Source organism: Heteronotia binoei, chromosome 18 (assembly GCF_032191835.1).
Source record: "Heteronotia binoei isolate CCM8104 ecotype False Entrance Well chromosome 18, APGP_CSIRO_Hbin_v1, whole genome shotgun sequence".
NCBI classification, from domain to species: domain Eukaryota; kingdom Metazoa; phylum Chordata; class Lepidosauria; order Squamata; family Gekkonidae; genus Heteronotia; species Heteronotia binoei.
In genome coordinates, this window is record NC_083240.1 from 4266715 (window position 1) to 4292351 (window position 25637).

General features: G+C 44.9%; 1 protein-coding gene across 2 annotated transcripts in view; it reads left to right on the top strand.

Annotated features, from left to right (window-relative positions):
- The window catches only part of MTOR (mechanistic target of rapamycin kinase), a 137594-nt gene that overhangs the window by 74138 nt on the left and 37819 nt on the right, over positions 1-25637 (top strand). For both annotated transcript variants that reach the window (XM_060259562.1, XM_060259563.1), the window contains 6 exons: positions 10553-10628; positions 19214-19353; positions 22120-22220; positions 23118-23233; positions 24575-24652; positions 24759-24866. In XM_060259562.1, coding sequence (XP_060115545.1) covers positions 10553-10628; positions 19214-19353; positions 22120-22220; positions 23118-23233; positions 24575-24652; positions 24759-24866 — 619 coding nt within the window. The remainder of the gene's footprint in view (positions 1-10552; positions 10629-19213; positions 19354-22119; positions 22221-23117; positions 23234-24574; positions 24653-24758; positions 24867-25637) is intronic.

The following is a 25637-nucleotide window of genomic DNA, read 5'->3' on the forward strand; positions in this document are numbered from 1 at the left end:
AACGTAAAACCCAAATAACAATACGAAATCCCATTAAATGGCAGCAATGAAAACCGGCAGTAGTTGGAAAGTAATAAGACCAGTATTCCCTCTAAGCTGAGTTAGTGTGAGCTCGCTCACAGTCTTTTAGCCTCCAGCTCACACATTTTTGTCTCAGCTCAGGAAAAAGGGCCCTAGAGCAAACTAATTGATGCAGCAGCCAAATCTTTCACTCACAACTTTTATGCCAGGAGCTCACAAAGTAGAATTTTTGCTCACAAGACTCCGCAGCTTAGAGGCAACATTGAATAAGAATTACCTTTTAATTTTTATTTTTTAAAAAATAAATAAATCTCGATTCTCCTTGAAAGGACTCAGGGCTGACATATTTGATGTTCTCCTCCTCTATTTTATTCCCGCAACAACCCTGTGAGGTAAGTTAGGTTGAAGGAGAATGACTGACCAGTGTTCACTCCACGACCTTTGTAGTTGGGTTAGGCAATTGACCCGACACTCATTGATCCTAGTCCAAAACTCATAATACTACTCCACAATTGTCCTCCTCTCTCTCCACCATTCTCTGCAGCTGACATTCATCCCACTGTCGCACCTACATACACACTCTAAATCAACTACTGCTGGGTTCCCCCCCCCACACACACACACACTTTTAAAGCAAGTTGCTTGAGATTACCAGACCTTCCCTGGCAACCTTCAAGGAATGACCGTAGTGGCATCATTGGAATCAGGATCTACTTGAGGAATTTCAGCTTTCAACCCGTATAGCTGTGCTCCTTGTATGCACCCAGGGCCTCAGGCTGCCTCTGTTTCCCATGACCTGAGATGCCACCGAATTCTAAAAAGCGGCTAGTTTTCCCTTCACCAGGTTTGTGTCTGTGGCATATGCTCGGCCTCTTCTGTCGTGTGTTCAGGCTGTGTTTTAAGATACCTTTGAGAAAATAAATGGCTTTGAGGAAATGCACGGGGCCTCAGCCCGGTTTCTTGCCCCTCTTGCACACCCCAACCCTTGACCTTTTTCATTCTCTCCATAATCCTGTCTGAGTCCCCCCTCCCAGCCACAGTGTCTCTTGTTCCCAGGGGCAAATTCTTCTTTGGGCCTCTTGTGATGAGAAACATATTTGTTCAGATTGAAGGCCAAAGAGTGGCGTGAGCTGTCTGTGTGTTGTTTGCTGTTTTCCTTACTTATCCTGGTTCTCCTGGTATCTCTCCTACTTGCACCTCATCTCACCTATGTTGAGACCAAAAGCTTGCGTTTGTCAGACTGGTTTGTGCTTATGTTGTGGCACAGACGACCTGCCTCTTTGATCATTTTAAATAAAACGCTAGGTACAGAAAGTTCCACTGGTCCCATGGGGGTGGGTAGAGGGCCACATCACCTGAATACTGCCATTTTCCAGCAGAGACCTGTTCCTATGGAGAGCCAGTTTGGTGCAGTGGTTAAGTGTGCGGACTCTTATCTGGGAGAACCGGGTTTGATTCCCCACTCCTCCACTGGCAGCTGCTGGCATGGCCTTGGGTCAGCCATAGTTATCACAGAGGTTGTCCTTGAAAGGGCAGCTGCTGTGAGAGCCCTCTCCAGCCCCACCCACCTCACAGGGTGTTTGTTGTGGGGGAGGAAGGTAAAGGAGATTGTGAGCCGCTCTGAGACTCTTCGGAGTGGAGGGCGGGATATAAATCCAATATCATCTTCTTCTTCTTCTTCTTCTTCTTCTTCTTCTTCTTCTTCTTCTTCTTCTTCTTCTTCTTCTTCTTCTTCTTCTTCTTCTTCTTCTTCTTCTTCTTCTTCTTCTTCTTCTTCTTCTTCTTCTTCTTCTTCTTCTTCTTCTTCTTCTTCTTCTTCTTTCCTGTCACTGTCTTTGAGCAGCTTTCTGCTTTTTCTCAGCTAAGACTATTTCTGCCCTAACTTGGATGGCTCAGGCTAACCCGATCTACAAGATCTCAGAAACTAAGCTGGGTTGGCTATGGAAACCATCAAGGAATTCCAGAGTTGCTATGCAGAGGAAGGCAATGGCAATCTCTTCTGTTAGTCTCTTGCCTTGAAAACAATGTCTCCATAAGTCAGCAGTGATTTGACGGCACATGCACACACAAGGATATCCCCAGTTTTCCAAAACTATTCCCAAAAATCCCTGTTTTGTTTCCAGTTTCTCTTTGTGCAAAGCCGATCCTGTAAGTCTATATTTTATCGGGGGTTTTTTGTTTCCTTGTGTCAATTTTTTCCCTGTTCAACTACAGTTTTTAGCATTGTTTTGCATCAGTGGTATATAAATAAACATTTTAAAGGGGCATTAAAATTCCATAAAAGTGAGGGAGGGGGGGGGGGCTAGAACTCCAGAAGTGAAAATGGGCAAAACAAAAAGATGGCAGCTGCATATGGGAACAAAAGGAAACCAAATAGGGCTTATCCACGCACCACGAGAGCCAGCATTTGTGTTTCACAGTAGGGAACTCATGCAGAGAGAGGGTTGCTTGCCTGAAATCTGCCATTGGGTCTGTAGGGCTCAGCCTCAATCTTGCTTTTGTTTTCCTCCCCCTCCCAGTCTATATTCAGTATTGCCTCCATTTGGCCGGCTGGTTTTCAGTCTCCTGTTTTGCTTCGATATGGCTGAAGATGTTACATAAAAGAAACAGGCTGAAGATGAGTTGTGTTTTTTCACTTTAGGTTAAGTTTACTGGCAATTCTTATTTTCCTTCTGCTGCTTTCTCTTTCACAGGACGTCAGCTTAGCCCCTCCCCATGAAACCCCCAATTCTGTTATATGAGTTGATGAGAGAATTTCAGAGTCTCACGAAAACCAACATAAATTTATGACTGGGAAGATGATGAAACCATAAGGCAGACGCTCTTTTCTCCACTTGACATGTCTAAGACAACAGAGCTATTTTTGCACATGTGAGAAAAAAATGTAGAACCAGAGTAGAAACCCAATCTGAGGGTTTTTTATGCATTATTTTATCAGAAAAGAAGATGATATTGGATTTATATCCCGCCCTCCACTCCGAAGAGTCTCAGAGCGGCTCACAATCTCCTTTACCTTCCTCCCCCACAACAGACACCCTGTGAGGTGGGTGGGGCTGGAGAGGGCTCTCACAGCAGCTGCCCTTTCAAGGACAACCTCTGCCAGAGCTATGGCTGACCCAAGACCATTCCAGCAGGTGCAAGTAGAGGAGTGGGGAATCAAACCCGGTTCTCCCAGATAAGAGTCCGCGCACTTAACCACCACACCAAACTGGCTCTCCCAAAAGCCCCAATACAGTTACACAAAAAATAATACAAACATAAAATATACATGGGACTGAAACAAATCCAAAGGATATACAATGCTCTCTCCCCTTTATCATTATTTAAACGGTTTGAGTGAGACAGGCAATCAATACCCACCCTTGACATCATACCGATGCCCCTGTTGGGTTTCTGATGCAATTTCACTTCCTGTTGTCATGAATTAATTATATGTTTGTATATGCATGCTGATGTTTAGCCAGTGAGTAGGTAGAGCCAATGAGAATGTTTGCACGTACTTCCCGCCAAGGCTAGGTGTCAATATGCATTAGTGACCATTCAGGGAGAGCCCTAATAGGCTAATCCATATATTTGGGTGGTGGTCTTAGGGAAACCATCTGGTCAGTTTTATTGCCCTTTGTGTAAAGCCCTCAGATCTCCATGCAGTTGAAGTTAGGACTCCTGAGAGTCGAGATGTAGTCTAGAAGGTAGAAAGGATATTAAATCCTTCTTTGTTTTCTAGAAATCCCAGTCAACCCTTTCCTCATAAGTAAAGTAAACTACTTTGATTCTTAAGCTAAACCGTGTGCCTGGCTGCTTCTTGTGGTTATCTCCACGTCACTCTGCTAAAGGTATTTGTAAATTCCAACAGCCCCCTCTCCAGATACCCCACAGATAGCTTCCTGGGATCAAAAGTATACTTTTATCCACATATCCATATATCAACACACAGGAAAGTTCCACTCCCAGTTTCCACATTCAGCAACAACCACAATTGGAAGTACCAAACATCACTGAAATGAGGCGCCAGTGCCTGAATGGACACAGCCTGAAGCCATCCAGTGAAGGGAGAGAAATCTAGCATTATGTTTTCACAGGCTTCAATTTGTAGGTAACTAATATGGGAAACATCTTTTTTTTTTAAGAAGTTGCAAGTGCTTAGAAATTCCTTGGTTCCTTTTCTTGTTTATTTCTCCCAGAAAAGGAATGATTTCTCCAGACCTGTGCATGTGAAGAAAAACATCTACCTGTTTCTTAACCAGCTTGCTTTTTATGAATCTTGGCAGTTGTAGTTCAAGCCAGCAGTGCCTCTGCCTGGTCAAAATATTGGTCCCTTGGCTCATGATTTGCACGCGCCTTCGTAACTTCTTCCCCTCTCTTGTTGGGCACAAACTTGAAAACAATCTTGTAATTTCTTAAGAATGTCCCAGAATTCCAAAAGCTGGTACTTAAATATCTGATTAAGAGTGAGAGCCAAGGTATGCTGTGCTGTTGCTCATAGAGGCAGAGGCTGAATGTTTGCGAAATGGGAATGGAGAGATTGCTCCCCTGGAACCTTTGAAATTTTTTGAAGGTCCTGTCACAACCCTTCTTGGAAGCCAGGTGACTAAACGGTTAGTCACAGGCTTCTAGGAAAGTATGCCGTCCTTCCCATCTGCCTTTGTGGCGTTCCAGCTGCAGAAGAGAGCGGCATTGTTTTCAAGTGGCTCTCCTCTTTTCAAGCAACACATTCCAGCCAGTGATGGTAAAACTGATTTCATGATTTGTCAAAAGGCCATCAATAATAGTCAAGCTTCTCTACAAAACCAAAACAGAAGGTAGGCACCCATGCAGCATACCTATCTTATGCTGAATAAGAAAGCTGGCTGTGTAAATCGGTCGTAGCAAAAACACAAAGGAAGCCCACCTTAAATAGCTTGTCGTTAAGAGAATCTTGTTTTTGTCGGTTGCTTGCAGAGCAGCTTAATTGAGCCAGTGGCTTTCTAAGTCTCCATTATCTCCCTCTTGAAGATCTGAAATTGACCAGGTGAGGTCTGGTACTCTATTTCATTTCAGTTCCATGCCCCATTGATCTGTTTGCATACATTACTGAGAAAAATTTCAGATGGAACAGAAAGGGCAGAGGAGTGTTGTCAGATATGCATCTGACTGGTGTTTTCTGCTCCCAACAATCTCTCTGTCTGGTCTTGAATTGATCTTGCAAGCTGGGTCTTCACCAGGAAAATGTGCAAACTCAGTTCTGGATGAGGTGGATTAGCATATGGAAGCATGCCCACTGCCTTTCTTGTTGCGCTGCCCTCCCTGAGGGCTATGGCACAGGCATCCTGACTCTGTGTTTTGGGACCTGCACCTTCCTAGAACTCTGAGGAAAGTGCATGTGGAACTTTTAAAAGAGTGGCTAAATGCTGCCGGACCCTCTCCATTCATTGTTGTAGGAGCCTGCATATTTCACATTCCAGGTGAATTTCTGAATCCGCATTGGAGACACAAGTTGATCAGTTATTCTGCACATCAAAATACTTTATTATAAACAGGCCTTGAATTCAGCAGAAGCTCACAGGAGCACAGCTCCTGAACCTTTCTGAGGATTCGCCCTCCTCCCCACCTACCTACCTTGCCCATTGAATAGTAAGTGCAGCTGCATAATAATCCCTGGATGAGCTCCACCACCTATTTTTCTGCAAAATGACCCCTGGGGGCTTTTTTTGTGTAAGGAACTCCTTTCCATATTAAGCCACACACCCCCAATGTAGCCAATCTTCCAAGAGCTTACAGGGCTCTTAGTACAGAACCTACTGTAAGCTCTTGGAGGACTGGGGTATGTGGCCTAATATGTAAAGGAGTTCCTGCTACAAAAAAAGCCCTGAGGATTGAAATCATTGTCGAGTAAAAGGTTGTTAAAAGCGCCGAGTCACCTCCTTTCCCCATTTCCAAGGTTTAAAAAACAAGTTCCATCTTGTTCAGTCTTGGTTAAAGTACAAAATATTTGATCTTGTTCCAGAGAGAAGGCCCACTAGTCCGTGGCGGGAAAGGAGCAGCACTAATTATGGGGAAAAGAAAAAAGAGAGAGAGATAATGGCCAATTTGTCAGTAGGTGTTGACGAGAGATAAAGTTGGAAGTAATTAACTGTCTGACGTGCTGGGAGTGATGCTCCTGCCAACGGGGATCTCTGGGCTGCAAAATGTGACAGCCATTTATCACTTTTACAACGCTCTGATGACTAGCTCTTGCTTGGGGAAGAAAGCCGCTTGCATCCCGCTTCCCTCCCTAGAAGAGCAGAAGTATATCTCCAGAGTCTATCATGGAGACAGCTGTTAGTCAGTAACATTGATATTAGCGGTAATTGGAAGATGGTTCGGAAGCTACAGCTGGTGGCGGAGGAGGAGGAAGACGACGACAACACATGAGCAGATAACCAATCTCTCACTACACAGTCCATAACTTCTCCTCTACTTCCATAGAATCCAAATTGCAGTCTTCCTCTGCAGCCCCTCTGAAGGTATTTTAGCAGACTCAGGACCTTGGCATATGGGTCGCCATCTTTGGGTGAAAAAAACCCTTCCCATTTGGTGGATGATTTACTGCAGACATATCCCCTGAGCCCTCCAGGGTAGGGTGGTTTATGAAATGAACAAATCAAATCAATATTGGTTCTACAGTACCCCTTTTGTTATTTGAAACACTTCCAGAGAACATGAGAAGGTGGGTAGGCCACTTCAAGAGTCCATCTTGTCCGATGACCTGTTTCCCTTTGTAGCCAACGAGGTGTTCTTGGGTAGCCCACAAGTAGGGCATAAAGACCCCTCACAACTGTCTGCAAGCAGTTGTATCAAATAACACTTGCACGCTACCATTAATAGGTTGTGCTTTATTGAGAGCCAGTTTGGTGTAGTGGTTAAGTGTGCGGACTCTTATCTGAGAGAACCGGGTTTGATTCCCCACTCCTCCACTTGCACCTGATGGAATGGCCTTGGGTCAGCCACAGCTCTTGGAGTTGTCCTTGTGAGCCAGTTTGGTGTATAGGTTAAGTGTGCGGACTCTTATCTGGGAGAACCGGGTTTGAATCCCCACTCCTCCACTTGCAGCTGCTAGAATGGCCTTGGGACAGCCATAGTGGTTAAGTGTGCGGACTCTTATCTAGGAGAGCCAGGTTTGATTCCCCACTCCTCCACTTGCACCTGCTGGAATGGCCTTGGGTCAGCCATAGCTCTGGCAGAGGTTGTCCTTGAAAGGGCAGCTGCTTTGAGAGCCCTCTCCAGCCCCACCCACCTCACAAGGTGTCTGTTGTGGGGGAGGAAGGGAAAGGAGATTGTGAGCCCCTCTGAGATTCTTCGGAGTGGAGGGTGGGATATAAATCCAATATCTTCATCTACCTCACTGGGTGTCTGTTGTGGGGGAGGAAGGGAAAGGAGATTGTGAGCCACTCTGAGACTCTTTGGAGTGGAGGGCGGGATATACATCCAATTGAGAGAAGTGAGGTGTATGTGTGTGTAGAGCTATCAGAATGTTTATTTGCACCATGGCTGCACTAGAAAAACATGGCTTGAGCTTTTTTGTTTGTTTGTTTGGAAGAATGTGCCACTGTTGCAGACTTGCTTTGAACCTTTTTATTCTCCTCTGTTGTGGGAGACATCATAAGAGTCCAAAGGAGCAATAAAACGAGCTCTCCAAAATCCCAGGCCCCCATTAAAAAATTAATAATGAAAAATAGGCACATATGGTCGGAGGGCTGAGCTCTACCTCTTATAAATTGTCTGGGGCCCTTTCTTGCAACTCATGAAACCAGCATGAAGTCAGGCTACTTCAAAGGATCACAGCCTTTTTTACTCTGCCGCACAGGTGTGTTCACAGGAGACTCGCCTGGCTTGTGCCTCCACCAGACAGCAGACCGGACAAGGAAGTGTTTTATCAAAGATTTCAGGTTGTCATGGCTGGTAACATCATTAGGGTTTGTAGAATCTTTCGGGATCAAGTGCCGTGTTCTACTGGAGAAAGTTTTCCTTCCAGACGTTTCGTTCTCAGCTGCGGAGAACATCCTCAGTGGCGTTGCAGCCGGAGCAGGCGCTCAGACCTTCTTGGCTGCTGTGCATTGAGTGAGGCCAGGGCTGCTGGAGAGCTGCTATTTCTAGGCTGGAGGGGGTGTGATGAAAGGGCAATTAGTTTGTGGATGTGCCCATTGTTTGATGGGGCTTCCTGGAAGGGTAGTGATAAGGAAAACTTATCCTTATCACTCCAGCCTAGAAATAGCAGCTCTCCAGCAGCCCTGGCCCCACTCAATGCACAGCAGCCAAGAAGGTCAGAGCGCCTGCTCCGGCTGCAACGCCACTGAGGATGCTCTCCGCAGCTGAGAACGAAACGTCTGGAAGGAAAACTTTCTCCAGTAGAACACGGCACTTGATCCCGAAAGATTCTGCAAACCCTAAGGAAGTGTTTTGTTCAGCGGCATTAAGATGCTGGTTCTTCTGGCATTGCCAGGAGAGGGTCTTCTTGACGCACTGGAAAGTGCATTGTGCCACCCACCAGGAAGAACTGTGGCTGATGCCATTCTCGTGTGGCAGAGTAAAACACCTGGGGTCTTGAACCCAGCCCTCTGGGAACCAAAGCCCTCGGCTACAAAACATCACAGGGACAGCACCATCCTGCAAGTGCTTGGTCCAGGATCTTCAGCCTAGACTAGCCTAGCAGGGGATGAGAGGGCCCACCAGAGCTGGGCTGGGATTATATATGCTATGCCCCTGCTTTTGCCTTTGGGATAGCTGCCACGATCATCTGCAACTTCCTTCCTCATGATTTCCATCTGGCCCCACCCAGCACTTGGCAGAGCCAGGAAAGTGTTGCAACAGGGGTAGAATTCTAGCAGGAGCTCCTCTGCATATTAGGCCACACATCCCTGATGTAGCCAATCCTCCGAGAGTTTACAAAAAAGAGCCTTGTAAACTCTTGGAGGAATGGCTACACCAGGGGTGTATGGCTTAATATGCAAAGGAGCTCCTGCTGGAATTCCACCCCTGGTTGCCAGGCTCCATGGCGCCCACAGCCCCCACATATAGACCCCCTAGTCTATACATCTTGTTTAGTAAATGCACGCCTCATCAGACCCCCTGCACTTTCAGCCACATGGAAGAGCCCCTGCTTATGTGACTTGCTGCAGATTTGGATGAACACATGGGTAGCACCAGGTTTCCAGCATTAATCTTTCTGTTATCTCTTGTAATTTGCGCTACTGCTTTTCTTCAGCTTCTGGGGAACCCTAAAACCCCACAGAGCGTGGTTGAAAAGCCACTGATGCAGAGGAGGGGGGAAGGGCGCAGTAGGGAGAAGATTGCAGTGGTTAGGAGAGACCGACAGGCTGTTTGCTACTCTGTCGCTCAACCGAGGGCACTTGCAGATTATGTAGTTGAACCCTCTATAGGCCTTATGGGAGTTCAGCTTGAAAGTGCTAAAGCTTCTAATTCTTCCCAGGGGTTTGCTGCCTTTCTAAAAAAAGGAAGGGGAGATGGTGCTTTGGCCCGTCAAGGGAAGCCCAAAACGTTCAAGGCCGGTGCTTTGATAACTGAAAAGACTTGCATGTGTGGATGATCAGAAGGGAAGAGCATGCCAAGGAGAGGAAGCTCTAGCTTCAAAGAAAAGCAGCCTGGAGGAAATTAAAAGAGAATGAAATAAGATGTGTGAGCCTCGCTGAAGTTCCTCGCCAATCCCTTTGCTGAAGTCACATGCCAACAGAAAAAAGGCAGTGCTTGGAGAATGGGCAGGTTGCTGTCTGGGAAACGAAAGCAAAGGGGCAGGGAATCCTGCTGTAAGGGGGTACTCACAATCTCTGAAAAGCCAACCCTGGCTTCTCATCTTCAGAAGCCACCTGAGGATTGCATCAGTTGCCTGCAAATACTTGTCAGTAAACTGTGACCTTTACCCATGCCTTCTACCTTCAGGGAATGCTTTCCCCGGTTGTTGGTCAGCTGAGAAGCCCCTGCGCAGCTCCTTGCAGGGTCGTACAGAGCACTGGCCAAGTCGTCGGGGCCTCCTCATAGCATTCTGCATTAGCCAAGTACATTGCAGAACACACCCAGTGCTTTCCAGAAGCACCCTAGAGCAGGGAAAGGTCTGGAGAGGAAGGCATGCTATTTTGGGGGGAGTTCCTGTTCCACAATGACTGACGGACCTCATTAAATTCAATGGTGTAGAAAGCAATCCCAGACTTTTTGCTTCTACATTTTGGATGCAAAGGATTGCCAGTTCTGGGTTGGGAGATCCCTGGATATTTTGGAGGGGGAGCCTGAGGAAGTGGGGTTTGGGGAGAGGAGGGATTTCATCAGGGTACAAGGCCACCGAGTCCACCCTCCAAAGCAGCCAATTCTAATAATGGGAGGTCTCCAGATCCCACATGGGAGTTGACAGCCCTGTATCAAACTTCAACTTAAATAGCTAATTCCAGTATGAGTGAGAAATGACGTGGATTCGGAGCTCACTACACTCAGGTGTAGTTCACTGGCTGCCAGTCGTCTGCCCTTTAAACGCCATTCTTATTGTTGTCTTTCTTTCTCTTTCTAGCATTAACAATAAACTGCAGCAACCTGAGGCTGCAGCTGGGGTGCTGGAATATGCCATGAAACACTTTGGGGAGCTGGTGAGTAATCTCTCTTTGTCTCTTGCCTTGAATGAGAGTAGTTACATGGTCCTTTCTGCAGCCAGGGGCTTCACAGAACAGGAAAGATCTGAATGAAGGTATATTTCCTAGCAGTTGTGCTCTTCCCTCCTCTCAAAATAGAGGGTGGGTTTATAATCAGAAAGGGTTTTGCTGCCTGATGGGCACAACAGCAATTTCCTAAAAGCAGGGTCTTTTTGTAGCAGGAACTCCTTTACATATTAGGCTACACCCTGCCCCCCCCCCCCCGATGTAGCCAGTCCTCCAAGAGCTTACAGTAGAAGAAGAAGAAAACTGCAGATTTATATCCCCCTTTCTCTTTGAATCAGAGACTCAGAGCAGCTTACCATCTCCTATATCTTCTCCCTCCACAACAGGCCCTGTAAAAATAGCCCTGTAAGTTCTTGGAGGATTGGCTACATCGGGAGGTGTAGCCTAATATGCAAAGGAGTTCCTGCTACAAAGATAAACCCTGTCTAAGAGTAATATGTGCAAATCTTGTAGAGCAGAAATACATGGTTAAAAAACGGGGGTCACTGCAAGACGTGCAAAATGTTTTGTATCTAGAAGCCTCCTTCATTCAGTCAAGGATGGATCCAATAATCAGAGCCCCCCCCCCCACACACACACACAGAGCACATGGTGTTCAGGATAACAAAGTTTTTATTTTGCAATATATTGAAAAATATTCTACTGTCAAAATCTAAATATAGTTCATCAATACATTACACATTTTCCATCCATCCCTCCCTCAAAATTGTGACCTCCACCGGTATACAAAACAAATTAAAAACCTTTTAAAAGTAAAAATTCCCATATATAGAATCTTAACTAAAAGTTATCATTCACTTAACTTTGTCTTAACTCCAATATAACTACTATTCTTATTCCTTTACTTAATACTTTCTACTTAATCATCAATATTACTCATTTAATCAGCTAGCCATAATCTTTTCTCCTTTGCACTTTAAAAATTCAATTATTACTTGTTAAACATTGAACATAGATTTCGTAGTCATTAAATCATCACTAAAAATTATTCAAATCTTAATCTTAACTCACATGGATTTACTATATGAACTCAGCTATTTATATTTCATTCCTAAAACAATACTCAGTAATCACAGACCTTTTTCTCTTTTTAAAGTTCAATTAATATTATCAAAAACCACTAGACGGCTCTTCACCTTCCATTGTATCTCCACATAGTTTTGGAATTTATTCCAATCTTCTTTAAATTTCTCCAGGTTACAGTCTTTTAAGATTCTAGTAAGTTTGTCCATTTCACTCCAATTAAGAACCTTTAAGATCCAGTCCCATTTTTCTGGTATTTTATCTTGCTTCCACATTTGCGCATACAATGTCCTTGCAGCTGAAAGTAAATACCACAGCAATGTCCTGTCTTGCTTCGGAAAGCTTTCCATTTGTAATCCCACCAGAAAGACATCCGGTGCTCTCTTAATATTATATCCCAAGATTTTCGAAATCTCTTGTTGAATCATTAGCTAAAATTGTTTCGCCTTTTCACAAGGCCACCACATATGATAGAAAGAACCTTCATGTTTTTCACATTCCCAACACCTATCTGAAGCTTGATTGTTCATTTTTGCTAGTTTTTTAGGTGTCATATACCACCTATATAGCATTTTAAAGCAGTTCTCTTTTATATTATAATACGTTGAAATTTTCATAGAGTTCTTCCATAGGTGTTCCCACGTCTCCATTTGTATTTCTTTATTAAAGTTTATCGCCCATTTAATCATTTGAGGTTTCAAAACCTCCTCTTCTGTAGACCATTTCAATAGCAACTTATAAGTCCTTGAAATCAATTTTTCATTTTCACCCAACAGCATTTTTTCCATTTCCGTTTTTTTCAAATCTTATACCTGTACTTGTAATATCTTTTTCCACCAAACTTTTAATCTGAAGCAATTGAAACCAATCAAATTTTCCTTGCAGTTCTTCAACCGATTTCATTTCAACTTTACCTCCCTGAAATTTTAGCAGTTGTTCGTATGATACATATTTCTCTTCTTGTAGACTTTGAGACAATTTAGTAACTTCAGTCGGCACTATCCAAAGTGGTTTTCTCTCATCACCATATTTATTATATTTTTTCCATGTATTCAACAAGTTCCTCCTTATACAATGGTGTGAGAAAAAACCATCCATCTTCTCTTTCCCGTAATACATATATGCATGCCAACCAAAAATATTCCCTTGCCCTTCTAAAGCCAATAATTTTTTATCATGATATAACATTAAATCAGGTAACTGGAAGCCACCTCTTTCTTTTGCATCTGTCAGGATTTTCATCTTAATTCTTGATTTCTTGCCCGCCCATATAAATTCTGAGATCTTTCTTTGCCAACAGTTAAATTGTTTCTTATCTCTCACAATTTGGAATGGTTTGAAAAAGAACATAATTCTTGGTAAAACATTCATTTTAACAGCAGATATCCTCCCCAACATAGATAAATTCAATTTGTTCCATTTTAGCATGTCTTCTTCAATCTTACGCCAAAGTTTTTCATAATTATTCTTATATAAATCAATATTTCTCATCGTAATTTCTGCACCTAAGCATTTTACTTTTGAAACAAATTCACAACCTGTTACATTTTGTAGCTCTTTCTGTTTGCCTAATGACAAGTTTTTAGTAAGGATTTTTGATTTTTCTTTGCTAACTCACCATACTCATTTATTCAGCATATGGTGTTTTGGAGAGTCCATACCAGCCGGCAAATAAGTGTTTCTTTAGGGCTGGAATGGGAAGGGGATGGTTCAGAGATCTCATTATGCAAATAGAACATGGCCCGTGGTTCTCTGGAGTCTAAACCTCCATCATTAAGATTCTTTGGGTGGGATTGTATGTGCTGTTTGTTTATTTATTCATTCTGATTCCGTCCTAACTGTGTCTCTGTGACGCGGGCAAAAATTATAAACAGAAAATAAATTTCAGAAATATTAATCCAATCCAAAAGAAAAGAGCAAGATTCCAGCAGCGCCTTAAAGACTCGTCCAATTTGTGGCAGGGTAGAAGTTCTCACAAAAGCTCCTCTCCTGCCACAAATTGGATTAGTCTTGAGGGTGCTGCTGGACTCTTGCTCTTTTCTACAGCTAAGGATGGACAAACGTGGCTCCCCATCTTGGTTTTTCAATCCAAAGAAGCTCAGGAAAAAACCCTCATAAATATTAAAGTATCATTCTGATAAATCAGCCGATATGGTAAATACAGAAATGGTCCAGAATGGGAGGAAGGCTGGGAGTGGCATCTTTCTGGGGTACCTTCTCACACCACATGACACACTAAAGGTTCTTTCTGCAAGGCCCACTAGCTGGCTTCAGATCCTGGGTGGGTCTGTACAGGCAGTCCTTCAGCTTGTTTGAAGCCAAGTCATTGAACAGCTTTAAAGGTCCAAATCTGGCTTAACATCAGTTTGGGTTAGACTGAGATAGAATGGCTTGGCTGAGGCTACCCAGTCAGCTTCATGGTCCATGTACGGATTTGAACCCAGCTCTCCCTGCTCCAAAGCCAACATTCCACCCCGTCTTCAGAGCGGGATTTCCACTCATTTCACAGCCCTGGATTTCCAAGTAAATAACTCCTGATGGTAGTTTTGTTGGCTTATTAGAGCCAAGACAAGTTTTGTGACACCTTGAAATCCAGTTCTCCCAGATGTACCCTGGATTGGAGACGAACCATTGATGGAGCAGCTTGAACTGTGATGAAGCTTTGTTTCCATATGAGACTACTTCCATGCAGTTATGGAGTCTGAGGCCTACATGATGATTGTTTCAGAGGGTAGCTATGTTGATCTGCGATAGAACAGCTAGAAGAAGAAGAAGATACTGGATTTATATCCCGCCCTCCACTCCGAAGAGTCTCAGAGCGGCTCACAATCTCCTTTACCTTCCTCCCCCACAACAGACACCCTGTGAGGTAGATGAAGATATTGGATTGATATCCCACCCTCCACTCTGAAGAGTCTCAGAGCAGCTCACAATCTCCTTTACCTTCCTCCCCCACAACAGACACCCTGTGAGGTAGATGAAGATATTGGATTTATATCCCGCCCTCCACTCCGAAGAGTCTCAGAGTGGCTCACAATCTCCTTTACCTTCCCCCCCCCAACAGACACCCTGTGAGGTACATAAAGATATTGGATTTATATCCCACCCTCCACTCCGAAGAGTCTCAGAGCGGCTCCCAATCTCCTTTCCCTTCCTCCCCCACAGCAGACACCCTGTGAGGTAGATGAAGATATTGGATTTATATCCCACCCTCCACTCTGAAGAGTCTCAGAGCGGCTCACAATCTCCTTTACCTTCCTCCCCCACAGCAGACACCCTGTGAGGTAAATGAAGATATTGGATTTATATCCCGCCCTCCACTCCGAAGAGTCTCAGAGCAGCTCACAATCTCCTTTCCCTTCCTCCCCCACAACAGACACCCTGTGAGGTGGGTGGGGCTGGAGAGGGCTCTCACAGCAGCTGCCCTTTCAAGGACAACCTCTGCCAGAGCTATGGCTGACCCAAGGCCATTCCAGCAGGTGCAAGTGGAGGAGTGGGGAATCAAACCCGGTTCTCCCAGATAAGAGTCTGCACACTTAACCACTACACCAAACTGGCTAGTTTCAGGGTCCAGTAGCACCGCAGGAGACCAAGAAGACTTCCAGGGTATGAACTTTTTAGAGTCAGTGCTCTCCTGCTGCTATCTGACAAAGACAGCATAGACCCCCCGAAAGCTTATACTCTGAAAGTCTTGTTGCTGTCCTAAGGTGCTATTGGACTCCAATCAAGCTGCAAGCTACGCACAGCACTTCCCTTTGCAGTTTAGCTGCCCTTGGCAATACAAGGGTCCATGTTCTGTCACAGCTGATGACAGAACGCCTGTCTTTTTTAATTTAATGAACCTGTGTGGGACCCAACAAATCCTGTGTCCTTTTGGACTTGAATGAGTTTTGAAGCGGGGCCTGCCTGTGGAGCTCTGGAGGGAACAGTTTCCGGGCTGGAGCTGTAACATCTCACGTGGAGGGCACTGGTGCTGTGTGTAGCTTTCAACATGCAGGCCATAAAAAAAAAAAAATCCGCGACTTGGCATCCTTCGTAGCAAGCGCTGCCAAGAGCTGAGCAGAAAAGAACATTGGCCTGGAGCCCACGTTGAGGGACGGGGGAGCAGGAAATCTAACAGGATTCCAAGTGCCTTTTTATTGTTTTTTATTAATACTTTGAAGCTGAGACTCGGTAAAGAAGCAAGTGGTTGGAGGGGAAGAAAATGCCAGCTGGAAAACCATCCTCGGTTGGCTCTTTTTAATAAATGTCTTTTGAAGAGTAGGGGGCTAAGGCTTTAAGAATACTCCCCTGCTGCATAGCGCCCCAGCTCCAAGCAAACCACATGACTTCGGAGCTCGGCCGTTAGCTCCCTCGTTCCCAAGTTTCCTCCCTGCTGCTTTTGTTTAAGTGTGTTGATGTGACTCAGGTTTTGGAGCTGGTGGGGGGCTGGCAAAGAGGGGGAGGTTCCGCTGCTCTCCCAGCAGCAGTCTCCCGCCGTCATTTTTTCACACGGAGCATAATTAGCATGTGGCGTTCATTGCCATGCGAGGTCACTGTGGCCTGAAGCACGACATTCCAAAAAGAAGAAAAAAGCATTTCCCCCCCCCCCCCCAGTAGCAATTTAGAGATAATACCTAGTCTGGCAGATTGATTATGTGCGATCCTAAACAGTGTTACGCCCTGCTGTGCCCATTGACTTTGGCCGACTTAGAAGGATGGGATTCTTTTAGGATGGTGTTGTGTGCAATGTTCCCTCTAAGCTGAAGAGTCTTGTGAGCAAAAATTGTACTTTTTGAGCTACTGGCATTCAAGTTGTGAGCTGCTGCATCAATGAGTGTGCTCTGAGGTCATCCTTCCTGAGCTAAGACAAAAATGTGTGAGCTGGAGGCTAAAAATCTGTGAGCTAGTTCCTGCTAACTCACCTTAGAGGGAACACTGGCTGTGTGTGAGACAGAGAGTTGGGAACCAGCAAGTCTCCCATTCAGATCTCACCTCTGTCAAGAGCATAGCACCTTTGTTCCTCATCTGCACGCATGCCTGCGATAATACTGAGCAGGCTCGGAGCTAGGAATCGTTTTTAAATGAGTTGAAAGCAGTTTAAGAGGCATTTGCTTCCCTTGGTGCAGGTGCCTGCTTCTCTCAGTTTTCCCTCTGGACAAAGACGTTTGGCAGCTCGTCGAAACAATACACAAATCTTATTCTAGAGGCGCAAGTAAGATGAGTGTTTGTAGCAAGTGCAGTGATCCCTCTTTCAAACGGCCTTGTGCTGTTTAAGAAAACGTATCACCAACTCTACAGGATGGCCGTCAGGGCTCTTTCAAAGGGCAGCTCTTTGGACACTCTGAAGTCCAATGTGAATATTGTTATTATTAGCCAGAAGCACAGCCTCTGTGATCACATTGCTGTTAAGGAGATGCTGGAACAGGTATTGCTATTACAATCTGCCTGGCTGGTGTCGGAACCCTAAATTGTGAGCCTGAGGAGACCAGTTGCAGTTTGAATGCAGGCAACGAGATTTTGTGATGCTTTAAAGACTAGCACGTTGGCTTGTTTGTATGTTTGTTCTGTTTTAACAATTTATTAATAACATATGGTTACAATGTTTAATTATATCATTTCTATCTCTAACCCATATGATGTTTTCTATCCCCCCTCCCTCCGTTACTAGACTTACCCTGAAGTTATATATTTAAGTCCAATTATAAAGGTATCCCTAACCCATCAAAGTTCAATATCTTTTTCTTTTCATTCATATTAAAAAATTGTCCAATGTCTTTTTACGTTCCACTCTAACTGTATATATCTTTTAAATTTCTTCCACTCCTTTTTAAACACTTCCAAATCATAGTCTCTCAAAGTTCTTGTTAATTTATCCATCTCACTCCACAATAAAACTTTCACAATCCAATCCCATTTCTCTGGTATTTTTTCTTGTTTCCACAACTGCGCATACAATGTCCTAGCAGCTGAGAGCAAATACCAAATTAAAGTCCTATCTTCTTTTGGAAATTTTTCTATTTGTAATCCTAACAGAAAAGTCTCTGCAACTTTCTTAAAGTCATAACCCAGAATTTTAGAGATGTCTTGTTGTATCATCTGCCAAAACTTTTTCGCTTTTTCACAAGTCCACCACATATGAAAAAAAGAACCCTCATGATGTTTACATTTCCAACATCCGTCCGACATCTTTTTACTCAACTTGTTTGTATGTTTGTTTACTTAGAACCTTCTCCCTCCAGAACTGGACTCAAGGCAATTACCATGACGATAACAATATGCAAGATTTTTTTTAAAAAAAAAATCCATAAATAGTAACTAGATGTGTGTAATTAAAAATTAGGTGGCAGTGTCAAAAGCTAATTCTGCCTGGCATAGCTTGGTGCAGTCTCGTCAGAATGGGTACGTTTCTGAAGCTGATAGAGTCTATAAAACAGCAACCGGTGAAAAGCCACAGACCCTAGCAGGTTCTTCCTGACAGGAAGGAACAACCCCTAGATCCTGGTCTAAGGAGCAGAGCCGTTTTGTGGATTAATATTGTTACGTAAGCTTTTATGAGCCGAGCCTGCTCAGACAGATGCCTTACGGATTATCCACAAGATTTGAACTGTTATGAATAAATATAAATATGAATATCCACCATATTTGCGTTTTACGCCTCTCTGCCCCATCTCCATTTAAAAAGCTGGTAAGCTAAATCCTCTATTTAAAGCCTGGATTAAAAGATGTGCTTTGGCCAGGTCTCACTGCCAGGTCAGCTTCAAAGGGGGAGGTGTTACAGAGGCAAGGGGCCACCACAGAGAAGGCCCTGTCTCTGATCACTACTATTCTCACCCCTGAAGGCAGAGGCACAGAAAGCAGGGCTTGAGAGGCACACCTTAACTGGCAGGCTAGTTTTCCACTGTAGATGCTTTAATTAATGAGTAGAGGCTTGTAGGGTTTTTTAAGACACTTAAACCATTTCTTTATTGGGGATTGGATAAGCATATGGAGCAGAGGTCCATCAGTGGCTATTAGCCACAGCGTATGGTTGGAACTCTCTGTCTGGGGCAGTGATGCTCTGTATTCTTGGTGCTTGGGGGAGCACAGTGGGAGGGCTTCTAGTGTTCTGGCCCCACTGGTGGACCTCCTGATGGCACTTGTGGGTTTTTTGGCCACTGTGACAGTGTTGGACTAGATGGACCATTGGCTTGATCCAACATGGCTTTTCTTATGTTTATGTATGATTTAATCTCTGTTAATTGCATACATCTCCTTATTTAAGAAAAAAGTAAATGGTCTGGATTTTTCAAACTACGAATGCCAAGTCAGGCTCATTGGTCCCCTTTTTATTGACATGCAGTCTTATTTTTCCACCCCTTTCCCTCCCCACAAAATACCATTAATAGAGCCACCGGCATCACGTATGTGAAGCAGTATATCATTTTGGGAAGTTTCTGTTTCTTGGGCCTCCTCCTGCCTTGCATTAAACCTGCTGTTGCATCTGATTCCCCTCTCTTTCCCTGCCCACACAGGAAATCCAGGCAACCTGGTATGAGAAACTGCATGAGTGGGAAGATGCTCTGGTGTCCTATGACAAAAAGATGGACACAAACAAAGATGACCCAGAGCTGATGTTGGGGCGCATGCGTTGCTTGGAGGCCTTGGGAGAATGGTAAGAGGAGGCCTGGGCCTTGTGTCTTTCAGGCTACCCACTTCCACCCATCTTTGGCTCATTTCCAGAGCACTGCATTGTTGTTAAATATGGCAATTGCACATGTCTTTCTTACTTGTCAGTATGCATGATTCTCAGGGCAGTAGCAGTTCAGACAATGTGCATGAAAACAACAGAGAGGGCAGGATAACCAGTCAAAGCAAGGAATGGGAAGAAGCGCAATACCAGTGAAAAGAACCAACAGAATCACCCCCTTCCCCATGTCTTTAGATCTGCCAGGGAAGCCCCCCCAAAAGTGCACTCAAGTTCTAAAGTTAGGCGCATGCCCATGTCCTAGGGCACAAATCGGTTGCCTCCTTTGTTAAGGAATCTGTGCCCCTGAGATGCCTTCCGTGATCACTGTCGCTGAACTTTAGGAGATAGGCGTAAAATATGGCTTTTTATGCAGGATTTTACTAATTATCTGTAGCCGGTTTGGTGTAGTGCAGGGGTGGCCAACGGTAGCTCTCCAGATGTTTTTTGCCTACAACTCCCATCAGCCCCAGCCAGCAGGGCCAATGGCTGGGGCTGATGGGAGTTGTAGGCAAAAAAACATCTGGAGAGCTACCGTTGGCCACCCCTGGTGAAGTGGTTAAGTGTGTGGACTCTTATCTGGGAGAACCGGGTTTGATTCCCCACTCCTCCACTTGCAGCTGCTGGAATGGCCTTGGGGCAGCCATAGTGGTGAAGTGCGCAGACTCTTACCTGGGAGAACTGGGTTTGATTCCCCACTCCTCCACTTGCACCTGCTGGAATGGCCTTGGCTCAGCCAGAGCTCTCTTATCTGGGAGAACCGGGTTTGATTCTCCATTCCTCCACTCGCAGCTGCTGGAATGGCCTGGGGTCAGCCATAGCTCTCTCAGGAGTTGTCCTTGAAAGGAATGTGAGAGCCCTCTCAGCCCCACCCACCTCACAGCGTGTCTGTTGTGGGGGGAGAAGATACAGGAGATTGTGAGCTGCTCTGAGTCTCTGATTCAGAGAGAAGGGCGGGGTATAAATCTGCAGTCGTCATCGTCACTTGTTTGTAGATATCCTGCCTGTGGAACTCGGCAGGTTTTTTGGGGGGAGGGGATTCTCAGGAGGTCTCCTGTCCTAGCAGTGACCAGACCCAGATAGGCTTGGCTTCAATAAGGCGGCCGAATGCCACATGCCTCCCAGCCCTGTTCTTTAATTGTTATTTTATCCGTTTTAATTAATGGCTGCTGCTTCATTCTTTTCCATTTTGGTAATGATGATTGAGTTTATTCAATAATCTGAACCCGTTTGAGAAGGGTGGGATATGAATGTGAAGAAATGAAATAAATAAATATTCCACTTGCATTTGGTAACAACTTTGACACTGAGAGCTTTTGCTGGAGAGCAGGATATTTTTTTTTGGGGGGGGGGGGAGATATAATTAAAATACCTGACCCCTGACCCCTGCAGAGGCAGATACAGCTTGCTGGGGGACTTGTAAGGTGGGTCTTGCAAATGGAACAGAAAATGTGGGTGGGGCATGCACTTTGCAGGCTCCTGTGGCTAAAGGCCTTTGGCAGTCTGTAACATGCAGGTATTTTAAGTGTGTGCATTTGGTGCGGGGTGTGTGGAGGAGGTGACTCTGCTTTCTGAAGACAAATTAGAGAAGACAAGTTCTGTGTAATGCAGCATGCTGTTTCTCCCCAGAGGGCCCAGCAAATCCTAACAAGCTGTGCCAAAATGGCAGAAAGTCTCTTGTCATTGAGCCTTTGTTTTGATGGGTCCTGATGTGAACCCATGCTGATAGAGGGGAATGCTTGTCCACTGAAGTCACTGAGTTAGTAAACAAACTGAGCAAAATAGAGATTGAACTAAGGCTATTCATGATGCCATAGTTAATTCCACGTTTCCCCTACCTTTTTGCATCCTGCCATGCTTTTAAGAAGGAAGGAAGAAGAGCCCTTTGGCAGAAACACTGCACTAAATCAGCCAGTGAATAAGCAGCTTTCACTTTCGGTGTGCTGTCCTGAGGAGTTTTTTGCTCACGGGGCCCCTGTGAGCACATGTGATCATGTTTAAAAGCAATGAACTCTAAATTTAAAGCAGCGATAAAGCCTCAGATCAAATTAAGTGACTTGCAACATTAACAGCAATAAAAAAAACTGACCCCAAAAATCACAGAAAAGGGGAAACATTGCGTATACACCCAAGTTATAAGAAAGCTAAGGTGGACAGCTCAGCTGCATAGCAAAAGGGCACTGGCAGGGACCTTGTTGCTAGTGCTTAAAAGAGCCTTTTGCCCTCTAAGCTGTGCAGTCTTGTGAGCAAAAATTCTACTTCATGAGCTACTGGAATTAAAGTTGAGAGCTGCTGCATAAATCCGTTTCCTGAGCCAAGACAAAAATGTGTGAGCTAGCTCATACTAACTCAGCTTAGAGGGAACATCGGTCTTGACTTTTGTGGAGGACAGCCATTGATTGCAGCCAATGTCTCACTCTACTGAAAATATGGCCCCTGTCAGAAATGAGTTGTACACCTGTGAAATTCCACTGGAAGAACATTTTAGTCTTCCAGGTCATTCTATTGCTGACCTCAAAGCGGCAGTCCTCGAACAAAGAAATTTCAGGGGGAAATTCATTCACAGGTTCAGAACAATGGACTTCCCCACTCAGGGCTGAATAGGGGCTTATGATTCTTATCTCACTACGGATGCTGATTTTCTGCCACCCAACACTTTTCGTCCGCTTAACACTCACATGTTTTTCTTCATAGGGGTCAACTCCACCAGCAGTGCTGCGAGAAATGGACATTGGTGAACGATGAAACCCAGGCCAAAATGGCTCGGATGGCAGCAGCTGCTGCTTGGGGCTTAGGTAACTATCCCTCACTACCGCCATATATATTATAACCATACCAAGAAAATGTATTGCCATCGCTGTCATTTTACAAAGTGTGTAGAAGAGACAGAGAGAAGCTGTTCTGTTGACATTTGGAATGTGCCAGCAGTGAGGATTATGGTGATCTGTTATGCCCTCCATGATGCACTTGGGCCTATGTGCATTTGGTTCTGTGACCATAGGCCCTTAGTCATTCTCACACCACGCACCCCAGTCCAGTGTACATAAGCTCTGAACATTTGCATACAGCTGTCAATATGTGATGAAATGGACATTTTCAGAGGTCTGTTGCACGCCAAGTATTCGAACCCAGGTCAGAACTGAACAGTTAGTCTCATTGTCCATCCCAGTCCCAGTCCATCCCAGATAGCGTAATAGTTTTAAACTGATAAATGTATTATGGTTTTATATGTTTTATGGAATCGATTGTTTTTATGATACTGTAAGCCGCCCTGAGTCCGCTTGCGGAGAGGGCGGGATATAAATGTAAAGTAATAAATAAATAAATAATCTTAAGGCTGCCCATTACTCTGGCATCGAAGGCTCTGTTGGGTTGTGGTCACGTGCCTATCTTTCCTTCATTGCTTCAAGACCCCCATTAGGCCCAGACTCAAAGCATGCGGTCATGTTCCGTTCCTTGCTCGCAGAGAGGTTTAAAGTATGGGAATATCCAGCAAGGCAGAAAACTTGTTCCGCTTTGGAGATTAATTTCCCAGTTAGGAGAGCAGGAGATATAAACAGCCTACATTGTAGATTCTCCTTTTCTTGGGAAGATTTCAAGAAGAGGCTGGCCGGCCAGGTTTCTTCGGGTAAGGCTCGATTTGGCTGTCCGATTGGACCCTTCCCTATTCTTGTCTGTGTCTGTCCCGGCAGGTCAATGGGATAGCATGGAGGAATATACCTGCATGATCCCAAGAGACACCCACGACGGCGCCTTCTATCGGGCTGTGCTGGCATTGCATCAGGACCTCTTTTCTTTGGCACAGCAGGTAAACGTTGGAACATTTTCACACAAGGCGTGAACTCCCGTATGGAGCCACCGCTTCTTTGGGGAACGTCAAGGCTGAGTAGAGATTTGTTCTTGAATCTTCCAAGCATCATAGCACCAGAACCAGCTTCATAGGCAAGGGAAGTTGACTATTTCCTTTGTGCTGAATATAGTGCTGCCTTTCACTGAGTTAGTTCACTGTTCCATCTCGTTCAGTATTGTCTTGGACTTTCAAGGGCTCGCCACAATTTGAGTAGATAATGGACCTCTGCCAGGAAAGATCATTTAACTAAGGATGCCGCAACATGGGGCTGTCCACAAGCAAAGCGTGTCTCTACTGCTGAGCCGTGACCACTTAAAATACAGCTCCTTTTAGAAAGGGATTCTTTTAAATGGCATTACGTCTGAACAGGAAAAGTCAGCCAGGTGTTTGAAAGGGATTGGGCCTCTATATTTAACCTTCTTCACTGCCTGAGAAGTGGGAAATGTCTGAAAAGGAGAAAGTAGTTGTATAATCTGGCAGCATTGCAGCCACAAAGTTGAGGCCTCCGCTGCGTTTATGTTGAAGGACAGAAAGTGTAAGGTGGTAAAACCTGCAGAAAAGCTCATCCTCAAGTTGCAGTTTCCCATTTGTGAGATTGTGAAACTTACCAGTGTACAGTAGGTGATGCTCTGTGAAAGGCACATTTTTGCAGGTACATCCAGAAGATGTCAGAGGTGCATGGGATTATCAGCAGGACAGAGGGCTTAAGGGAAATGCCAAAGATTGATACTGGGTCCAGGAGTCAGGGAATCAACCGAAGAGCAGGAACAAGAAATAGCTAGTGGTCAGGGAAATGTAGCCTACCACGAACCACAGTCTAATAAAAATCGCTGGTCAGGGTTCACATGTTCTGATCCCCAGGCCCTTCCCAGCAAGGACAGGGGTTACGCTTAGCAGGAGAGAAATTTTGCCGTGCAGTGGGACCCAGATGCTCTCCTTGGCATCTCTGCTTACTCTGCCTGAGATTATGGACAGAACAGACAACACTGGGCTAGACGGATCAGGGGTCTCACTGAGGATAAGGCAATATTGTCATAGGTTCATATCCCTGACAAGAAATCAAAAATCCAGCAGCCCTCCTCTATAAAGGGCCATTTTATTATGCTTCGTAACCAAAATCCAACCTCTTCTCTCTTCCAACAAGTGGAGCTGAAGGGTTTCCTGGTAGCACTGAGAGGAGAAAAGAAATCAGGGTTTGATTCTCATGAGTGAAGCGGCAGGCATTTAATGCTGGCTTATGCTTGTGCAGCCTTTGAGGGCAAGAATTCTTAGTGGCCTCTTTTGCCCTTTCCCCATCAGTGCATCGATAAAGCCCGAGACCTCTTAGATGCTGAGCTGACAGCTATGGCAGGAGAGAGCTACAGCCGCGCGTATGGGGTAAGTGCAGCCCCCTCCCACAATGGCCTTGAGCACTGATCTGGTGTTTGAGAGGCATTCCATGCAGTGGTGATTGGGATGGAATGTGATTGCCTGTTTCCTTTAGGCAATGGTATCCTGCCAGATGCTGTCAGAGTTGGAAGAAGTCATCCAGTATAAACTTGTACCAGAACGACGTGAGATCATCCGCCAGATCTGGTGGGAGAGACTTCAGGTAAAATGGCTGAATGTGTCCTTTCTGCATGGCCAATGCAGTTGTCAGACGGAGAAAGCAGACACAGTTTCAGTTTTCTCAGTTTGTTTTATTACTGTTGCAGTTATTGTTATTATTGTTAACATTTGGATCATGCCCAGTTCCTTGCTCTTTGAGTGGGTGGAGAAAGCAAGAGATGAATTCCTAGGGCTAAGTGACAAATTGCAAATTAATAGCTCATCAGTTCTGACTGTAAACAAACAGGAATGCTGAATAAATGCACATTTTTAAATCTTCCTACAAAAATATGTAACCAAAATTGGCTTTCTTATTGGATAGGTACAGGGAAACCAATGTAACATGATTTTTTAAAAAGAGATTGATGTGGGAGTCAGCTTGTCCCAAGTGGAAAGTTTTATTAACATGCAGAAGAATAAGCCTCGTTGAGGAAAAACCAGCATGGCCACTGCAAACCTAAACCTGCCTCAAATACAACTGGGAGAGGCATGACAGTGGCTTGTAAAATCATAACAGGTACGTAGCAAGTAGAGACTTCCAGATTAAATTACCTCTCCTTTGCTCTCACCCAGTAGGGCTCTTCCAGTGTGCATGTATTTGTTCAGCAGTGATGAAAAAGCAAGTTTGAGAGTCAGCAGCTTATCCAAAGCCATCCAGAAATGTTGTCATGCTTTCACCTTGACCGATTTTGCTCGGGTGGAGAGCCCTTTTGCTCCCGGGGCTTCTCTCCATTTTTGCACAAGTTGCCCCGGGGCTGCGGGTTGGCACTCCGCT